We start from the raw sequence: 21,536 nt of genomic DNA, 5'->3' as shown, positions 1-21,536 counted from the left end.
TGCCATCATTATGTTTGACCACAATTATTATTATTCTAAAATGAAAATAAAAATTGAAAGTGACAAAAAACCGATCGATTTTGACAATATTTAATTTAGGCAACACAAAATTTACGAACGTCTTGCCAAAATCGATTTTTTTTCCCTGTTCTGATTCTTAAAAAAAAAGGTTATTTTCTGGATTTCAAAAAAATGTGGGGATTTGTGAGCCACCAAACCGAAAATGACGAAATAACATGTAAACTTTTTCAGATAACCCAAAACTTTAATTTAATCATGCTGTCATGTTGATCTAATTTTTATGATCTATTAAAATGAATGAAGCCTTAATGATGCCTTATTTAGGTGTCGTTGGTAAAACCAGCACCTAATCATGCTATCATTAAGCTTTTAATGCTTTACTTTGGTAATGGTTTGTCAAAGCATTTAAGTATTTTGATATTTAAATGGAATTTATTTGGCATCGGTAAGCACTCTGTTTGCTATTAGAGAACTGGTCGATACAATAGTTGAAAACATTTATTGCAAAAAACTTGTTTGTGGTTTGTTCCTAGACCTTAAAAAAGCCTTTGATACGCTTGATCATAATGTTCTCTTCTATATACTAGAACGCTATGGAATCCGGGGCATCGCTAATGATCTCATCCGTAGTTACCTAATTGGTAGAAAACAATTTGTCTCTTTTGAAGATGCGTTTAGTTCCTCAAAGATCCTTGAAGTAGGTTTCCCTCAAGGTAGCAACATCGGACCTCTTTTATTCATATTTACTATACAAAAACGGCATAAGCAAACTTCCACTGCATGGTTTACCACGTCTTTTTACGGACGATACGGTCCTCTTTTACCCGGAAAAATGGCCACATACCATTATCAAAAATATGGAGGAGGATTTAGTGATCTTACAAGCAATATTTGTTTGCCAATCTATCCACCCTCAATTCTCACGAAAACAAAATACATGATTTTTCGGTCATCCTGAAAGGAGATTCAACCGCACAGGGATCCAAGTTTTTTAAACGATGTTGTCGAAAAAGCTGTTTATTTCAAATATCTGGGAATAGAAGAAAAAATAACCTGGTGTCGTAATTTCCCAATTCTTTCAAAATGAATTCAAGATTGATTTTATTTGTTGGCAGCAGTGAAAACTGCTGAACCAACCAAGACTAACTCTTTCGCCAATTGTTGCCGTCTTCTTGGGAGGATCTTTTCAGAGAGATGTTGCTGGTTCAAGAATATTTGAACGAATGAGCCCAATTGTTGTTTGTTTGTTGATTCATTTGGGATTTTAAGCCTCTTAGGTTTATTCATTCCAAAAATGAGCCCAATTGTGCTGGGTACGTTCTTTTTATAGCGTCAAAAACCTGAGCGTCAGAGAAATGGGCGGAGCCAAATCGATGAGTTTTTTCTATTTGGATTGAATGTGATAAAAGGAGGATTTTTCTCACACAACTTTTCTATTGTGAATGTGTTCTGTCTTATTTTACTTTCTCATCTATGTACTGTCACTAACACATTGATAATCTGCAGAAAAAATATCATCTTTCAGTGGAATTATATGGAGAGTGAAAAACTTTGTACCGCGTCAAGTCATTTTAAAATTTGATTACGCGTTTGTGCACTCTCATTTAAAATGTTTAATAGCTGCCTGAGGTAGAGCAGCATTATTCTTGCTAAAAAAACGAACGATTTTTAATCTTCCCAGCCGGTTCTCCTTCAAATTACTTTACTCTGGTAGATCTCACAATAACTTACCGTGAGCGCAATTATGTGATTAACAAACATTTTGTTGTTGTCTTTGACAATTGAAATTCCTCTAATAAGTTACAGAATTTAACGTCCACTACCGGTGTACGTTTTCATATCACTAGGCAAGCTAATCATCCTGTAATATGAAGATCATTTTCTAGCCTCGGGCAGCGACGAATTTTTTTCATAGGTCGTACACAGTACAATAACCTTCCAGAGCATATTAAAAACACCAATAATCGGAACATGTTTTAGACCAAATCTATATAACATTTGAAAGAAGTATTACCTAATATGCAACCAACAACTAAACCGGCTTTTTTAATATTTTACCTAATTACTCAATCTTAATTATAGGTTTCAATTTTTGTATATAGTTATATGTATAAGTATAGGCATTAGTATAAGAAGTTATTTAATTATTTAATTCCCTTTTTTCTAAGGGATCTCTTAAAAAGAAACTTCTTTTACACTGAGATTCACTTTTTGTGTTATTTGTATTGCTTAAAGTTACATTACACCGCACATTAAATTTAAAAAAATGAGTTCTCGGCATGAGTAAATTTTGAACGCGATCTTAACTTTTGCTCTATTAGCATCCAGACGTGCCGAGAACTGATGAGTCGATTACTAGGAGTCTCAATTTGAGTTTTATGGTGTGGGGAGTGTGTCGGGTCATAATAGAAAAAAGGAAGAAAAACACCATATCATACTATCATTTTGGCATTGATAACGATAACTCATTTTGGTAACTGTTTGCAATTGATTTAGTCATCAAAGTCTGCTAGCTACATTCTTCAGCAGCTAAATATAATTCAGTTTCCACTGCAATGAGTATCGTTCTTTATAGTAGGATTTACTTAAGCCTTTTCAAAGTGTTGCAATGTTGTTTCTATCTAAAACGAAATTATAACTTTTTTATTACCGTCTCCACCGATTCAGGCTACCCCACTTGACCGAAGACCTGGGACAACCACTAGTCGCCTATCCGAACCCGCTGGATCCCGTTTTTAAAGTGGAGGAATGGTCCACGCTGAAGAAAAGCAAGGATCGCATCAACAGTATCCGCCGGATGGATCCCCGTTCGCTTTCCTCGCCACTTGTTCCCCAAAGCCCGGACCTGATGGGAGGAACACCCACTGGGGCACATCCCATGCCACCTTGCCATCCGAATGGTGGATCCGGGGCAGCAGGATTCGGAACGCCCTCGATCAGGAGCTGCGGATCTTTCGCTTCCTCGTCACACATATCAACTCCGGAAGATTCGCTCGAGTGGGACGTCGATCAGGATCGGCAACTGAAGAGCGAAAACGAATCACTGGATTTGGAAACCAAAGAGCTGCTGCTGGAAATCGAGCAGCTCAAAAATCGCGTACTCAACGAAACTGGTGCTAACCTGAAGGATCTGGTCCAGCTGGACGAAACGATCAGTTGATTCCGCTTCCTAGGGAGGGATACTTATCTCAAAAGTCTATGAGCAGCACGGAAATCAAACCAAAAAAAAACAAAATATCAAATGACCCAGTCTTAATCAAATTATTTAGTTTGTAAAGGATTAGATCCAGTTAACACACGTGCTAGAATCAATAAATTCAAAATCCTTAAAAACTCTCTCTTGGAATTAGAGACCCTATATCTATATTTAGCAGCTATTAAACTACTCATAGATATCGAATAGAACGAAACAAGGTAAAAAAATCAAATGTAATCTCTATTTATCGTCCCTGATTATTCCGTAGTTTATGAAACACAAAACCATGAGTGGTTAAATGTTTTGGAAAAGGGAAAATCAAAAGCAGCAGCAATTGTAAAGGATAAGTGTTAAATCAGTGAATAGATCAATCAGTGAATTTATGTATTTTCTAGAAGAAAGAAATAAACCAATAAGACGAGAAGGCATTTATTTTCCTCCCCTATAATTAATCGATGAGGTGCTGTTGAGCAACGAGAGTGTTTTGCTGTAGATTGACGGACTGTCTCTGAGTGTAACAAATTCTGGAATCTTTGAAAATATCGCGAAATAAAAATACTCACTGAGTTATCGTTACCTTTCTTTTTATGGATATCTGCATTTTTTTTTAATATGTTAAATAATAGAGAAGATTGCAGGTTCATGTCCTGCCGGTGAGCCGTTGTATCTTTTTCGAAAAATCCATGATATTTACGGCTTATGTTCTTTCGCTCTTTGATACCTCATGTTTCTTTAATTCTTTCTATCACCTACGAAAATGTGATTATTTTCAGGTACAAAGATGTACCAAGCGATTTCATAACATCAGTATTGATCATGTCCTAGACGTGAAGTGAGCAACATATACAGGGCGGAGCAGAGTGGACTCCCTGATTTTATCGGTTTACTATATAAAAACCATACAAGATTATTACAAAAGCTCTTTTTCTTAAATCTACATACAATACCATTTATTTTTTTATTAAGTTTTAAAAATGATATCGTCTAGGTGACGACCGTGACGAGCGATGCATATATTCAGCCGTTCAAAGAAGTTTTCAAAAACTCTACGCAGCATATCTAGCGTTATTCTAGCGATAACATCAACAATCGCTTTCTTAAGGACTTCCATGGTCCTTGGTCGAACTTTGTAAACCTCAGATTTGAGGTAACCTCCGTTTAGTGATTGATTTACTTTGGAAATTTTGCTCATACATAGCATGAATGAAAAAAAAATTAGTTCTTTTTGATTATACATTTGAAAGTTAAAAATAACGAAAATTAATTTGATTTTCGCATTAAATAGTAACTTTTAAAAATATGTCCATAAATCTTTTAAATTGTAAGCTGGATTTGTATACTGACGCCTACAGTAATAAAAAAATGGAGCTGTCATCGATGATAAAATCTTCAACCTTCCAAAGCCGTTCGCTAAATATCCGTTTCGGGAAAATTTGAGTTTTAGTTTGATTTCGTTCTCCTGGCTGTAAATGTTAACCGATTTTGATGATATTATATTCATTGTGTAGGTTATTTATTCTAATTACTCAACATTTCAAAATTAAGTCGATTTGTATTACCAGGTTATCAGAAACTGGTTCAGAAAGTAAAAAGTCCGAAAAATCAATTTTATTTTTAAAATACTCATAAATTCTGACAGCTTTTCTGTAATTAAGTGTTTCATTGATTTTTGAAATCTTCAAGAATTCATCTATCCGACAATGTAAAGATATGTTGGGGTCCAATGAATGTTTTGACCGCTATCTAAGATCTATCAGTAGAAGAAAATCTTACTTTAACTAATAAAACGACATCCAACTTTGGCTTTGGTTAGCTGTTTTTCATTTCTCGATGAACCGATTTTCAAAATTCTTATTTTAAATTTTTGTCGTTAATTTGATCATTATTTTCATAGAACATACTTGATCTGTCAAAACTCTCAGTTCTTGAGTCTATTGGAATGATGATAAAGATGTTTGAAATGTGCGCTTCGGGTCATATTGATCCGAACAGCTTTGGAGGGTTCAACTTGCTCAGGAGCCTGGGAGATAAAGATTATTTGATTTAGGCATAGAATAAGTTAATATATTTTAAGAATGCCATCAACTAAAAAAAATCTATGATTAAATCAAATAAGCTCAACCAACCAAACTCCTGAGGAAATCCAAAAAAAAATTTATCATCGACAGAAATAAATCAAATTTAAAAAAAAAGTAAAAGTAAGCGATTAAAATTTTGCGGCAAAAATCTTTTTCTTACAATCTCAAATCAAATTTATGATTACAATTTGAAATCAACTAATTGAAAAAATTACAATCGACCTTTTTTTTTGTTGAAAAATTAACAAGAGTTGTATTTTGGGGTTTATGACAATTTTAGTGAAAGAATGGAAGTGAATGCAATTTTTTTTTGTTTCATTATCTGCAAATATTTTGCACTAAAAATCATTCCCATGATTAAAATTATGTTAATGATTAAAAACAAATTTATTAAACAAAACTATTAAAATAAACTTAAATTCTACTTTATATTTGATATTTTCAGCTGAATTGTGTATACAAACTGAACATGAACTTAAAAATTAAGAAATAGAATTTTCAATATATGTTATAAGTCTGCAATTTCTTACGATTTTAATTCTTCATCTTGTTTGTACAACTCATTTACGAGCTAAATCTGAATTTTGAATACTAATTCTGTGGGCTGTGTGGCAGCGGCCTAAAGGATACTGCCACTGGGATACTGGTCCATGTCGTACGAGGCGACTTATCCAGTACTTCCCAGATACGCTTATCTCATATTTCTGTCTATTGGAAATCAATGAGGCTGTATCTGGGCGGGGGAGAAAATAGGTCAAGATCAATTATTGCATGCAGCGTTCAGAAGTTTTTCATGTTCAAAACATTGGAAGAAAATGTTTTGAATCTGAATCAGTTTTAAATTCTTACTAGTATTTTTTGACCTTTGTACGTATTTTCTGCCATTTTGCGTCATGGTTATTCAATCACTCAAGCCGTACAAATATTGTTTCCCTGGAAAAAAATTTAAAAAAAATTTTTTTTTTTAGTCCGCCAGAAGGCTTCAATCAAGTCTTCGATCAAAGCTTGTATCGCATGTCGACAGTCATATCTGTTTCACCTAACATATGTCACTTCTCTTGTATTGACACATGTTCCCTTAGCTTTAGAATGGTTATAGTGTTAAGAAGAGTCAAAGTTCCTTTAATATCGTACTCTGATATTTCGTATCATACGTCAATCCTGGTTCTGGAATCCACTGCTACAGCTTCGTGCAGTTTTAATATCGCTTGTTTCAAATTTGGCGTCACAGCAGCTCATTGTAGTCGTCTAACCAGAGCGCTAACTGGTCAGTTGAATAAAAATATATAAAATCAAGACTTTGTGTTCTGAATCTCCTGTATGGTTAAGCTATGATTCAGAGGTACTATTGTACCTATATTTACCTTCCACTTAGTGTGTACATGCCCCTCTTTTGCCCGACTACATTTTTTCCTAATGTATGTCAGAATTTAACAAAGTAAGTTAAAAAAAAAGTCCTCATTTCAAATATTATGATTAAAAAAAAGCTTCATTGCTTAAAAATCCCTATGTGGATAGGCTAAATGCCAACTTTGCCATTATAAAATCGTTTAATTGCCCTCATTGTAGCATCCTGATTAGAACATTTTCTGATCATTGTAAACTCAAATATCCTGAATTTTGTAGTTGTGAATGAATAATGTATGATTCTTTTTAGCTCTTATATGCCTGTTTTTCGTTTGCTTGGAAGCTTCTATGTACTCTCGCCTATCCTGTTATAAGTGTATCTAATTCTAAGAATTTAAACTAAAATAACAATCTGTCATTTTTCACCCACTGTGGTTATAAGCTTCAATGCTTCAAAATCCCTACGTGGTTCGGCTTCATGCACTAAATATTTATTTATTTTCTAATCCTTTTTCAGGTTTCTCAGGTATATGATGAAATCTGTAAAAAAAGGCTAGGCGCAATTTTCCCGTTTGTTTGGATAACGTGCCGCTATCAAGCCTACCCCTTTTCTGATACCTGAAGTCTGAAATTTCTTACGATTTTAATTCTTCATCTTGTTTGTACAACTCATTTACGAGCAAAATCTGGATTTTGAATACTAATTCTGTTTCTAAATTTCGAACTAGAGTTCAAAATTTTATCTTAAAATCTGAGTGAGTGAGTTTCATTCCATGAATCTTTTATTTAATTTTTGATACTTTGGGTTTCAATCCAACTTGTGAATCTTAATAAATACCTACATGAGTTTCGTTTAATGAATCTGATTCTAAGTTTTCAATTCTGTATCGCCATTTTAAAACTTCGTTATGTTTGAATTCTGCATACGAATTATGTTTAAGAACTGTGAATCAGAATATTATTCATTTACGGATTTTTTTTATCTTAATGTTGAAATTGTATATAAGATCCGAAAATCACCCCCAAAACCCTCCCCCGTTCCTACGATCATGGAAGTGAATATGGATATCAGGCTGAAATACATAAAATATGGTTTTTACCGAGGGTATGCATTTATGTTATTGCTTTGATATTTTTTTCGCTTACATAGAAGAAAACAAGAAGATTTCCTTAGACTATACATATGTGTAGCTATGTACGGAATTTTAAATATTCCTTCCACGTTTTATGGATCAAAAATGACGTTGGGTCTTCAAGAAATAAATTGCCTTTATAGAAAGAAATTTCAAATGCATTCAAATTTTCTATTAGATGGAACAGTTTTCCAGTAGGCACTTCAGAAGCATATGACTTCCACTGACAGTCTAACTTTCTTATCTTTCTTTTCAACATTGTAACCAATATTTAATGGTATTGAAATTCGACCTCTGATTTAGTTTCGTTAAGTTACAAATTCAAAACAGCACTGAATAACATAGCGATTTTTTTTTTGTAAATTTTTTTTCGATGCTGAATATGATTTCCTGTTGAATGTGATTTTAATAAAAAAAATTAAAAATTTTAAGATGGAGGATTTAAATGTGTTGATTTATTTAAAGAATGCAACCAAAAACTGATCTTATTTAGAATATACATCCCAGAATATCAATAAATCAAAAAAAAAAATCATGAAAACGACCTGAAGGAATTCCAAAATAAGCTTAGATCGAACGAGTACTGCTTTCACAATAAGAATTCAGTCGTAATATACAACAAATGTTGGTGTCGCATAGCAGTTATTGGGAACGGATGACCCTTATTAGTATTTTGTTTTTAGTATTTCAAGATATTTTCTACAAAAATCGAAGAAAAATCATGAAATCAGAATCAAAATATTACATCAAAACTTTGATTTCAGAACAAAATGATAATAAACATGTTAAATTGAAATTAAAATTAGATGTTCAAATTCAGCATTGTTTTGTATACAGTTGGTTTACTGAGAAATTCAAACTTATTTACAAAGTCATATCAGATGTCTCAGCTACTTAAAATATAAACCATTAATATCAATAGTATTTTCACTTGCATGTACAATGAATTTAAGATTGCAAAATAAGAAATAAGGTTTTGAGTCAAAGTGAAAATTCTCTTACATGAATTTATTTAACCCTCGATTTACCATCATTCAAAAATGAGTTATGAAACTCAATCAAAAATGAATTAAGTTTTCTTAAAATCATAGTTTAAATTTTGGATTTTCATTTCAAATCCATCACTTCAAATATTCATAATATGGATGGCCGTAAAAAATACAGTAACTGCAAAACAGTAAAAAAATATTACCGAGTAAAGTTCAAATAATTCTTCTACTGATTTATAAATTCGAGTTGGAGTGTTAAAACATAAAATATTCCATCAAAAATAAATCAAGAGAGGGGATTTTGTGTTATCACTATTGCGTCCATTAAGGATGTTCAAAGCCAAAAAGGGTTAAAAAGTATTGAAAAATGCTGTTTTAATGTGAAGGAAGTAGGATTTCAGCGATGTGTTTTTAAATTCATCTCAGGACTCAGAGTACACATTCATAAATTTGAAAACTGATTTTGACTTATTTGGGAGTGCTGAATCCAAATTTGTAATTTTTTTTCGATCAGTTCAAGTTTTCAGTTTACCTTTTAAAAATAGGAAAAAATTTATTAGAAAATTTGCACATCTTGTTATCAAAAGTGTGAACTATTAATAAGACTAGTAAGACTGAGTAAATTTGACTTCTGAGTAAAAGTTATAGTAGTATGTATCTATATTGCTATTTTTACCCGTTACAAGAACTTCTTTAACAGTCTTCAAAAAGTTGTTGAATAGATTGAAATCTTCAGTATAAAAAAATACACTGAACAAAACTTCCTTTTGAAAAACTCATAATGATATCTTAACAATTGCATTAGGTACACCGAGGTAAGTGTGGACGATGGCTATTAAAACAATACTGTGCACTATATTTTTCAAACTTTTAATGCAGAATGTTCTATTTACTTGAAATTTATTCAATAACTGTGAAAAACTTACGATTCCGACAATATCGGATATTTACAGCGACTTTTTGGGATTTTTTTTATTTTCAACTACGATGTCGAGTTGATGTGCGACTTTTTCAATTGCAAATTTCTCGTAAACTAGCTGGTAAAAATAAAACTTAAAGTTGCAATAAGCAAACGTCGTAGAATGTTGGAATCTTGTGCAAAACGTGTGATTTGAATGCCCCAACAAATGTTTAGAACATCTTATTCATGTAAATCATCATCTAACAATAGTTAAGTTTAAAAAACTAACTTTTAAATAACTTTCAAAATAAAACCTTTATAACTCTGCTCTGAAAAGAGATAGAGTTTTGATGTATTCAACAAAGTTTCATATTTTCACGTATTCTACAACTTTGTACTGTAAAGTAAAGCTCTATCTATTGAAATAAAAAAAGTTAGAATTTTCAATTTTTTTATAGTGAACTTTGACAAACTTTTTATGCTTTCAAGTTATGAAGCATGTTTGAAGAAGCAACTGTTCTGAAGACACTTAAGAGATAAGATAAAAGACAGAGGCGCTACGAAAAAAGTTCCACTTTTAGCCCTTTTGTTGTTTGTTGTTTGTTTGTTTTATTATAGAGGCTTGCTGGGTAGATTCGCCTCTGTTAGCCCTTTTGGACCACTGTGCAGCGGTGTTGGGATTTATGAGTCGAAATCTGATCCTCACTGTATTCTGGGGCTCTTGTCTTCTTTCGACACTTAATTCCAACTTTTTTTAATGTCTTGTCAAAGTACTGGTGAGTACAATTGAACTTTTTGACGGCATCCCGGAAGCCGCCACTTTTTCACTTTAAAATGTTTTAAATACTGTATACTTTTTGCCGAGATTTTTGTGCAGTTCATAGAACTGTAGAAGGCGCTCGCGAAACGCTTCTTGTTTCGACGGCATTTTGAGCAAAACTGGGCAAACATAAACAAAACAAAAAAATTCTGGTGAAAAGAGGAGAAGAAAAACTAACACATTCACACTCTCATTTTCTATTGATGAGCTCGTTTATGTTTCAGTATTGCACGCTAACTTTTGGCTACCCCTTAAAGGCGTAAAAATGACCCGTTATTGAGAACCCTCGCGATCTGTCAAATAACGGGTCTTTTTATCGGATCAATATTACCCCTTATTTCAAAAAGCTCGATTCCCTTCAAAAGGGGTAGTTCCAGATGTTGTCAAATCCAAAGTGTTATTTTTTGTCCGTTAAACTGATAATGATGAGGATGATTGTAAGTATTTCATTGAAAATTCACATTGTTTTCTTTCAGAAATTATATTTTTCATACTTTTATTCCAGCACTGCACAGTTCCGGAGTACGTCGATGATAGGACGATACATGGTTCAAAACCGAATCGCGAAGGATTAACTTTGATGGTAAACAATGTGATAGCGATACAAAATTATTTTAAGTTTTAAATTATTCTCATTTCAATAAACCAATAAACTGAAAGAAATGTGATATTTGGTTGTTATTTATTTCCTACACGCAGAGAAAACTAGGCTTTTGAACCAAAACAAAAATGGTTTTGTTTCAAAACATTCATTTTTTTGAATCTAACTCCTGTTTTATTTGAACCAAAAACTTTTGTTTTTGATTCAAAAAAATATTTTTTGAAACAAAGAATTAATTCTTTGAACTAAATATTTTTGGATTTTGAATTTAAGCAAATACTTTGATTCTAAATAAATGTTAATTGAGCTTATTTCTTTTAAAACAAAGTCAACTTTTTTTGAACCAAAGGAAAATGTTTTTAACTTGAAGAAATGATTCCTTTAAATAAAAACTTCAGCCTTTGATTCAAAAGATATTTTGATTTGCCTTGCAAGAAGAATACAAAACCGAAAAATCGAATCAAGTTTGGCCGGTCGTGTGAAAATGTAGGTCAGAGTTAGTTATATTAGAAGGATTCAGGATGAAGTATGGTAAGTATGTTAATTAAAGAGTGAATATCGAAGATTTTCTATAAGTGATTGCGTTTTTACAGAACCAGAGCCGAAGGATAGTTTCCGTGGATGCCTCAACCGAGATGAAAGCTGCGCACGATGACACCGCTCCAAATACAGCGGTCAGGTCGACAAAAATTTGGACCGGATCGATTTTAGTGAACTAGTTTGTGGCCAAGTGTTTCATCTGTTGTAAATAAAAATAAATTTAACATATAAATTTCTTCCTTTTTATTTTTTGAAATTCCTAATAGGAATTTCAAAACAACAGGAAATATGTCCTCCAATTGGAATAAATGGAAAATGGTTCAATGAACCAATCTTTTTAAATCTAAATCTAAATAACATTGTGGCGAACGAAAACAACTTTGTATCAAATGAAACTGTTTTTTGTTTCAAAGTATTAAGATTTTGATTCAAAGATTTTTCAAAAGAAAAATTCTTTGAAACAAAGGAAAATGCTTTTGAACCAAATTTTTTTTTATTTGTCCCAAAACCAAAGGAAAAAATCCTTTGTTTTTGCGGCACTTTCCTTTGAAATAAAAAACCTTTTCGCTGCGTGTAGCAAACATATTTCCCATAAGCTGCACCTGAAATTGGCATTCAAATAAGGGGTAATTATCCGCTACATGCGTTTCAAATAAGGGGTAATTTTCATCCGATGAACCGTTATCAAGCTGAGTACCCCTTAAAGGGTACAGCCGCTTTACCCTTAAAAAGGAGTTCTCCCAGTCTTATTGAATAACGGGTCAAAAGTATTCGTTAAGGGGTAGCCAAAAGTTAGCGTGTGGGGCCTCGAAAAAAAATCAAAAGTTTTAGTTGTCACCCGTTAAATTGAAAAAAAAAAGTTAAAAGTTCTTCTCTAATCTCATATTTTTCAAAATACCTCTGATTCCGATCAATAAAATTCAAGGGGAGAAGGAGAAGCAATGTGTAGGAAATATTGTGACTCATTTGCAACTGCATCCCAACAACTACACCCCACCCCCCACAATTAACATATTCGATATTTACGATCCTAATTATTGACTGATTTTTTAAATTTAGAAAATCAACCCCCAACCCCCCTTCTCTCCAAGAGCCTGGGTGATCCTTAAGGCTATGATCATTTAGTATCCGGGCACTTTATTTCGGTGATAGCTACGTTAATAGAGCTCGGACATGCAAAACTAGTTGCAAAACTAGTAGCGTTGTGTTGGTTATGAAAAGGAAAATCTTGCCTATTTTTGATAGATTTTTAAGTAAACGTGTGTTTGAGATATTAACAATGCAAAAAGACATGGTAAAAATAATTTTGCACAAATTTGCTCCTTTTACGCATTTTGCGCCTCGAAAATTCTTCATTGTTGACTTGAAAGCTCATGAACTGTTGATTTTTTTTTTATATTTTTTCGGACCAAATGGTTAAGAAGTATGAGGAGCCACTTTAGGATCCACACGAAGTTCAAACCAACCATCGGAGTGCAACCCTTGATCTTAAATGTGGTAAATATTCCCTGGTTATTGAGTATAACTGAATGCAGACTCCTTAAATAATGCAAAACATCCATTTCCGGCAGGCAAAAAGTGTTGCCTGACTAGTAGACACCAAGTAAATAACTAATAATGAACAATTCCAAAGATCGCAATCTGTGCATCCGGTTTTTGCGCAATGTGACAGATGTGTTTCGATGGACAAAACAATTTATGTTTAAACCGGATTTAAGAGATCAAATTCTTCGAGATGCCTCACTCATGAAAAGGTTCCAACCAGATTTCAATTGCTTTTTCTAGATGAGTTTGTGTAAAATATCATGATTTTGCAAAGGTTTTGCTTCTGTGGTAAAAAAAAATAAATCAATACATGGCTGAAAAAAGTGTGCTAAGATAAAAAATAGATTTTATGAAAAAGTTTAAGTATTTCTAGAAATCATTGATAAATATTTTTTTTATATTTTTACATTAAATGTCATATTAACACCTTCATTTCCTCCATAAACAGTTTTTCGATCAAATGAATAGTTTTTAAAATACACACGTTTGTAACTGCCCGTATACTAAATGATCATAGCCTTAGTATCGAAAAACTAGTTTTACTACGGAATGATACTTAGGCGACAAGGCATACCCAATTACAACCAGTGACATAATTCAACCAAACTCAGGTGATGCCATTTTCCGCCAATGTTGTTGATTTCATTTTCTGTCATCTTTTTAAGAACTTTTCGCCACCAAGAGAGGATGCTATTTTTAGCGTTGGATTCAATCCTGCAAGTAAAGAAGCCTTCCACTTTTACTAGCATCGAAGCATCGGGACATCGAAGAAAAGGTTTGAATTTCACAACATTTAATTAGACGGAATATTTTGTTTTACTATTTCGTTTATTCATAATTATTTTTTTACAATTTTTAAATTCATTAATGTCAATCGTGTACATGTTAACAAGGATTTTGTAGTAGTTCACCACATCGTCGTAACCGTTTTATTTTCTGTTTCTTACTTTCATAACTGCTTTTTTTCTGAACCGATACCGATCGGATCGACTGTCGTTTTATGGTTTTTTTTTTTCCTGCTTCCATCCAAATGGGATCAAGTCTATCAGTTAGTGGCTTTCGGTTTGTTCAATTACAACAACGGGATTGGATTTATTTATTCTGTATCTATTTGTTTCCTTCCAAATCTAGTACCTGATTAATCAAAGTCGTATTGTATGCTGTTTTTAGAGTTTTTAGGGGGCTGGTATCCTAGAGATTTTTTTTGTAAAATAATTTTTGTTTTAATTCATTTCAAAGATTTGTAGTATGGTAGGAAAACAAGATTTTTTTCTGTGTTGGTTTTAGTTAAATACCTAGTTAAATTAGTGTTGTTTATCTTTTTATTTAAATATTGTAGAATTCCGACTACTCCGTAATCTCACCACCCATCGATCCTTCCTAATCGATCCGTATTCAAACCGAATTTAGTTTTAGTTTTTCTATCTATTCACAGTTACCACTTGACGGTTTTGCGATTATGCCAGTCAATTGCCTTATCGACTTTCCTTCTGTGTTGAGGTGGAGTGGAATCTCTCTAAATTACAAAAGCAAAAGTAGCTCCGATTTACTGTAACAACAATAAAATAATCATCACTTTCTAACCGGCCAAGCCCTTTTTGTTTCTGTTTTTCAACGTCGCCGGAAGCTTTACGAAACGTTTTCAAAACCATTTGTTCCGCGATTGCTAAATACTTGTTAAGAAACTGTGATTGGAGGAGCAAATGAAAATACTTCCTCCGATGCCTTTGTGACTATGTTTGATGATTGGACAAGTTTTTTTTTTAATCAAAGCGATTCGAACAATACAAACAATTTATGCACAATAAATAAATAAAACAAATGCTTCAACAACAGACATCAATAAAATTGTGATAAATTTTGTAGGCATTTTATGGAGGTGAGAATAGCGATAACCAAAAAAAAGTTGAATAACAATTCAGATGTTTTCCTTTCTTTCTGTTTCTAGTAAAGGACGGTCATCTTGGAAGATGAAGAAGGGGTTCGTCTATAGGGGAGAAAAATTAAAACAACTATAACTTTTTGCAATCAGCCAATCATTAGTCAAACAGAAATCAATCAACTACAGTCAGGAAAATAAGATAAAAATTTGTACAGTAGAAAGATTTGGAAATTAAAAATGCCTACGGTTTTGCCTTTTCCTAACAAAAATACTTGGTTCAATCCACTACTTTACTTTTTACCCTTGGGAAAAAGTTATATTGTCATTAGTTTTCAATGCCTATCAATTTGCATTCCGGCCTGGCTGAATTTGATTTTCGTCCTCGGATCTGGGCTAGGTTAAGAAAGATACAGTACAAGTTTCTGTTTGCTTCTGCACTACGTAATAATACTACTGAACAAGCTAATGTGAATACAGACTAACTAAAATATCCCAAAAATAGTAAAAACAATAAATATCTCATGAATCATCTCGCATTTTGACCGTTTTTTCTCTTGTGACCTTCACATCGTCCAAAAATATATACAGATTTATTTAGACTTTCATATATTGATTAAAGATGATCTCAAAGAAAATAACTGATAACTACTCGCTGTGACTTTCCATCGGATTCCCGCGCGACAGATTGATGAACCGTTCGATGGCTTTACGATTTGCTGTCTCATTTAGGAGGCTCTCAACCCCAAACGCGTTTCCTAGCTATTGAAAGTTTTTTTTGGGCTTCCCAAAATGCTTCCCGATACTTCCGGAGTACCGAGATCGTAATGACATGTGTACCAGGCCACTCTTTAACGCGGGACAGACTGAATCACGAAAACACAAAGCAATGAATCACACACAGACACACACTCTAGCGACGGGCTTCCCCAAAATGTTTCGATCAATTGAATGAAATGGGAGCATCACAAACTTCATCATCACCTTATCGTTTCACTTTGGAGTCGCTGCAATTACAGAAAAACAGAACATGAAAACAGAAGGAACACTCTGGTCTGTAGCCTGGAGACCGTTTTCCTTTTTTTAAATGTTACAAAAGACCACCACCAAACATCACCTGGACAATAAGATTGATTTTAAAGCCACTTAGTTTGACAGGTTAGTAAAATGTTGTATTGATAAAAGGTGTTATCAATAAGATTGAGAATATTTTACAAATAAATTGACTTTTTTTTTAAATGGAAGGCAACAATTTCAGTTTACAAAACGACCAGCCAGGCAGCAAAGTGTTCCATTGCTGAAAGACCACCACCGGACTATTCGTCATTTTTCTGTCCAGCGGAAATTGACGGGCGGCTAACAACAGCGAAGATAACAATGAAGTATTTAGTTGGAGTTCAATAAAATAATGGTTTTAATCGTACGCAAAAAAAACAATGAAGAAACAGTTTAAAATTAATTCACTAAATAAGGAATAGCCTTGGTTCCTGTTAATTTAAATGTTTTATACATGTTATCCAGCACCATGAATCCGATCATCTTCCGCAGCAAACGCTGCTCTTTACATCAACAACTAACTATCGACTACTAGGTTCCTGACCAGCGGAGGACACTGGTGGTCGTTCCGGCTTAAAAATGATTTGTTTTTCCCTTGGTTGCAGTAACCGATACCGATTTCTAAACTTGTTTAGAATCTACCTTACCGACCACCTTACAACCCAAAAACTGTATTTGAATCGGGAAAAACCACCTACCGCGTCACTTTGTCGATAAGCGTATTGATGCGGGTTTCCGAGAATCCAGGCACCAGCTTGTGGATGATCTCCTTGACAAACAGGTCGTTCACGCCCGGGCAAGTCTGTTCCGCCTTTTCAAACGCCACCCGTAGGTCACCCAGCTCGGCGTGGCTGGAACTGGAATAGCTTCGCTGCATCTGTAATGAAGAGAAAGATAATATGTTATACATGAGCAAGGCTAGTTAAAGTTCAGAATTTAAAGTAAGAAAGTCGAAAAACGAGGGTTCTGCCCCTTCCAGCATAGCAGTCTAAAATTAAAAACGAGCAAGGATGCTCCATGGCAATACTCATAGACAAATCCTCTATCGGCATATACTCTACGATTCCTAAACTTAACGAGGCTTCAAGGTCTCAATGCCTATCATCTTCTCCGGAGACTTAAGATCCGACTTTTCATATTGATGACTCGAGGCTCGCATTTCTACCCGTGGAGTGCCGATCATTTTTTTTAAGGCACAATTTTCCCGTATGTTTGGATAACGTGCCGCTATTAAGCCTACCCCCATTCTGATGTTGTTATTTGTCCCATCGATTGCTACAATGAGACAAATATTAACACTCCTCCTTAACATGTACATTCGCAGTCTCCTTCCTGCGTTTGGCGGCTACTCCTAAAGATTTCACGACGCTTTCGCCCCTGTTGCAGCTCGATGACCTTACTTCTAGCTTCCGGTACGACGATTTACTAGTCGCTCCAGCCAGTCGATTTTTCATGATTCCTGGCTCGACGACGTTTCATGATCCCTGCTCCGGCGACCTCTATCTGGCTTCTGGTCACGACTCCTTTGCTGCGGCTCGAAGCTTTCTCCTTCGCCTCGAAGCCTTTTCTGAGGAGTGCGTCTCCCAGTGGTTCCAGTACGACGACCTCCACATGGCTTTCGGGCCTTCAATAGAACCGGCTTGGCGACCTTCCGTGGTGCCCCGCTCGCAAGTCTACAAGTGACCCCTGGTTCGACGACCACCACCTGGTGCCTGACTTGACGACGTTCCATGATTCCGGCCGACCAACCTTCCATGGCTTCCGGTCCAACGACTTCCCTAACCCGACGACTGCTTCGTTGTCCTAGCCCAGCGACCTTCCATGGAACCGGTTCGACGATCTTGTTTAGTTCCGGCTCGACTCTCTTTTTTTGGCTCGACACCTTACCAATGACACGACGACCTTCCTTTGGCTCTCGGCTCCCCGACCTAACTATGGACTCCGGTCCGCCTCCAATGAATCCGACCAAACAATTATCTATGGCACCTGTCCGAAAACATCTCGTGTTTCCTGGCTTGTCGACTTCCACCGTGCTTCCCGGTTTGTTGACCCTCCAGTTGGCTCCTGGTCCGACAACCTTCCACGGTTCCCGGCTCCTCGAATTTCCCATGGCCTCAGCACAACGACCTCTCAATGGTTCTAGTTCCTGTCTCGATGACCTTCCAAAGGTTTCTGGCTCGTTGTCGCTTCGGCTTATTGTCCTTCCATCAGCGCTGGCTCTTTTTGCCACTTTTGATTCCGCTTTTTCTCCTTTCTGCTAGTGCTGGGCCCATAACCTGTTGTGCAGCACTTGGGCAGTGGAAAAGAGAGACTTGTTCTGCTTGAGGGTTGAACTTGGAATACTTTATTTTCTATCCTATTTATAGTTAAACCATCCCTATGGTTACATATCTAATTATTGATTAATAATGTGTATGTTGTTATTTGTCCCATCGATTGCTACGGTGAGAAAAAACTGGGGAATTGCAATACCTCAAACCTTGTGAAAGTAGTACTAAGAAAATTAAACTTACCTCCGACAGCAACGGGTATATGATTGACTTGAGGCACCCACTGTTCGTCCGACTGCTACTCTTGGAGTTGTTATTTACATTCGTAATACTGCTTCTAGAATTTCCATTGCTATGACTGGTTTCGCGGTCTCGCCGCAAACTGATGATCTTTTCCTCGTTACCGTCGCTCCGATAGTGGTTCTGCACCTAAAAACAGGGTAATTCCGAAAGTTTATCCCAACTGTTAGGTCCTAAACCTTACCAGTAAACTTACATCCTTGGAAGCTCGCCTTTCCTTGTTCTCTCGTTCCCGTTCTGCTTCCTCGCGTTTCTCGATTCGCTCCCGTTCCCGTTCGCGTTCTCGATCCCGATCCCGTTCCCGTTCCCGCTCTATTCGGTCCCGTTCCCGTTCCTTCTCGCTATCCCGCTGCCGTTCCAAGCTGGCCCGATCGTTCGGATAGTGACCGACGACGTGTTCCTTCTGGGGAGACATGGACATCGGGTCCCGCTCTCGATCCCGTTCCCGTTCCATCGAAGAACTATGCTGCTGCTGTTTGGCTCCTCGACTGTTACTGTTGGAGTTGCTGTTCTGGCTGTTGGCGTTGCTATTGCCGGAGGAAATCAGCGCAGAGGAAGAGGTCTGCTGCGAGGACTGATGGGATGGCGAAGTGGGGGTCCGAGGCTGCCGAAATCAAAAACAAATTAAAATTCTACAAAAACCATGAAATTGTTCCAACCCTTCTTACCTGACTGGATTTATGCTGCTGGTTCAGATTGTTGTCCGGGTCTCTGTTTCGGTCCCGGTCCCGATCCCGCTCCCTCACGTTGCCCATGGCTAGCAAACTGTTACTGTTGCTGTTGTTGCTGGTACCGTTATGTTTCACCGGGGACCCCAGCGGGTCCTCCATGGCATTCTTGTTGAAGTTGTTGAAAGGCATCCCCTTGACCGTCATGATCCACGGTTCGTCTAGATCGCTGTCCGGCTTTGATTCCTCACTGTTAGGAGTAGAATATTAGAGGACATCTTAAAACGCTTCCTAATGATTTCTCGAAAAAGATGGAATATTCTGAATATGAGGCCCTGTAAATCATCTCCAGCAATCGTTACTGCAGCGTGCTCAAGCAACCATGAGCTGGTATTTCAATACAAAATAAAAGCTGGTTCTCAAGCACCAATCGAAGGTCATGTAATCGTGTGCCGATTTCCAGAACAACATTACGAGATCAAGATTACCGAGTATTCACCTCATCTTCATCTAAACATTATCAATTTACAAGAGTACTGTTTGGGTTGAAAATAGGCCCCAATATTTTTCAGGGGATGATGTATGTTGCTATGAGTGCTATGACTAGTTTTACTCCAGAATTCGATTTCGTGTTTATTGACCATACAACCTAAAGGTAAATCTGGGCCACATAACTTCTCTTGTAAAAAAATCACATATCAAATTCTCCAAAGTTCACTAAATCGTCGATTTATATTGATAATCACTTCAGTCAGGATGTGAAGATTAAATTCCTAATTGTTCGAAGTGAAACTGCTACTATTTAGGCAAAATTATTAAATAATTCTCAAAAAATTCAAATGGTTGTAACAATACAAAGGGGTTATTGTATATGAGACAATAAAGTTTCACTGAACAATCTACAATGGTAACTGGTGCTCGATAGTTATTTCTGCAATGCTACCAATGCTGCGTATTCAAACAGAACATTCGGTAGGTAGTTTTTTAACAGGTGTTCGATAATTCTTATTGAATTACTGAGTTCTGAGGAACAACCGGAAATATTTACCGGTAATGTTTACCTATTTACTGTGAAAGTTCGGTAAATAAACAGTCGGTAAAATAAATAACTGAACCCGAAATTGCCCGGCTAAAGTGTATTGCCATCCACACGCTTCTTTATTTATAAATTAAGTATGACCGAGGTTCAAAACTTAGTACGATTCTATGAACTTCAAGTTAAATACTCTTTTTCCTCCTTGCGATGATTCAAAACGGAGTTCGAACTGCGAACTCTAAATTGATCCCTTTTTTCCCTTCGGCGAAGGAGTAAAGCTGAGTTCTACCTTATGAACTAAAAATTGAACTCTCTTTGTTGGACTGAAAACACTTAGCGAGTTCACTTCTAACCGGGGCAGCAATCAACGAACATAACGAAAAATTTTGTCGTTCCGGAACAATTACCGGGAGACTATAAAGGAACTTCGTAATGGAATGACCACCGTATAAGCGAAAAATTCTGTCCGTCATTGTCATCATATGGTGAGCGGCTCGGTATGTCCGGAATCTTCCGAATGTTTTTACTTCCCGTGGAAAGTAACATTCGGAAGTTTTCCTTGACCGGGAGTGTCAAAACTTTCCACCGATCTGTAATTGCAATGCAATGTACCGTAACAGCAACATCCGGGTACAAAAATTTTTACCATCCTTTAATTCCCAAAAAATAAACAACCCTCGAATAAAAAGGATCAATTTGAGTTCGGCTGCCGAACTTAGTAGAGTCCTATCTGAACTTAGTTTTGCGATTGCCCAGTCGAACTCAAAGTTGAGGGCTGCCACTGAAGTGCTGTTTTGAACCAAAACTACTTAATTTTGAGTTTAAATAAAGGAGCACGCATAATGTTCTCAAACTTCGACTTCTTATTTCTTTTAATCCAACAGTATTAGAAACGATGGGAATAAAGCTAGTTACTCTCATAGCGTGAATTTAATACTGCGCATACTTGCTTTTGCTTTTCAATGTAGTGGTGAGCTGGCAAAAATTATAAAGATAGATTTAGAAAAAAAAACTAACCCATGAAAAAGAGGTGTAAACTGTTGCATTGGTTGGAATATTGGCAACACGCTCGTAAATTTTGTGTTGCCAAAATCGAACCTTGCTCATCAATTTTTTCTCACTTATTACTAAAAGTAAACTATGGTTATTATTGTTA

The 21,536-nt window shown here is 35.7% G+C and overlaps 2 protein-coding genes across 12 annotated transcripts in view; one reads left to right on the top strand and one right to left on the bottom strand.

Annotated features, from left to right (window-relative positions):
• The window catches only part of LOC129747454 (uncharacterized), a 32,703-nt gene extending 28,894 nt beyond the window's left edge, over positions 1-3,809 (top strand). For both annotated transcript variants that reach the window (XM_055741691.1, XM_055741690.1), the window contains exon 6: positions 2,689-3,809. In XM_055741691.1, coding sequence (XP_055597666.1) covers positions 2,689-3,181 — 493 coding nt within the window. In that variant the 3' untranslated portion in view covers positions 3,182-3,809. The remainder of the gene's footprint in view (positions 1-2,688) is intronic.
• A 10,171-nt stretch (positions 3,810-13,980) lies between these two features.
• LOC129744239 (serine/threonine-protein kinase 26) overlaps positions 13,981-21,536 on the bottom strand; it is a 332,751-nt gene continuing 325,195 nt past the window's right edge. For 9 of the 10 annotated variants that reach the window (XM_055736659.1, XM_055736657.1, XM_055736658.1 and 6 more), the window contains 5 exons: positions 19,345-19,594; positions 18,873-19,280; positions 18,620-18,805; positions 16,805-16,983; positions 13,981-15,158 (listed from right to left, as the gene is read on the bottom strand). In XM_055736659.1, coding sequence (XP_055592634.1) covers positions 15,116-15,158; positions 16,805-16,983; positions 18,620-18,805; positions 18,873-19,280; positions 19,345-19,594 — 1,066 coding nt within the window. In that variant the 3' untranslated portion in view covers positions 13,981-15,115. Of the gene's footprint in view, positions 16,058-16,804; positions 16,984-18,619; positions 18,806-18,872; positions 19,281-19,344; positions 19,595-21,536 lie in introns of all 10 variants that reach the window. The other variant, XM_055736663.1, reaches the window with a different exon arrangement.

This window comes from Uranotaenia lowii, chromosome 2, assembly GCF_029784155.1.
Source record: "Uranotaenia lowii strain MFRU-FL chromosome 2, ASM2978415v1, whole genome shotgun sequence".
NCBI lineage: Eukaryota > Metazoa > Arthropoda > Insecta > Diptera > Culicidae > Uranotaenia > Uranotaenia lowii.
This window is presented reverse-complemented; position numbering and strand designations above follow the sequence as displayed.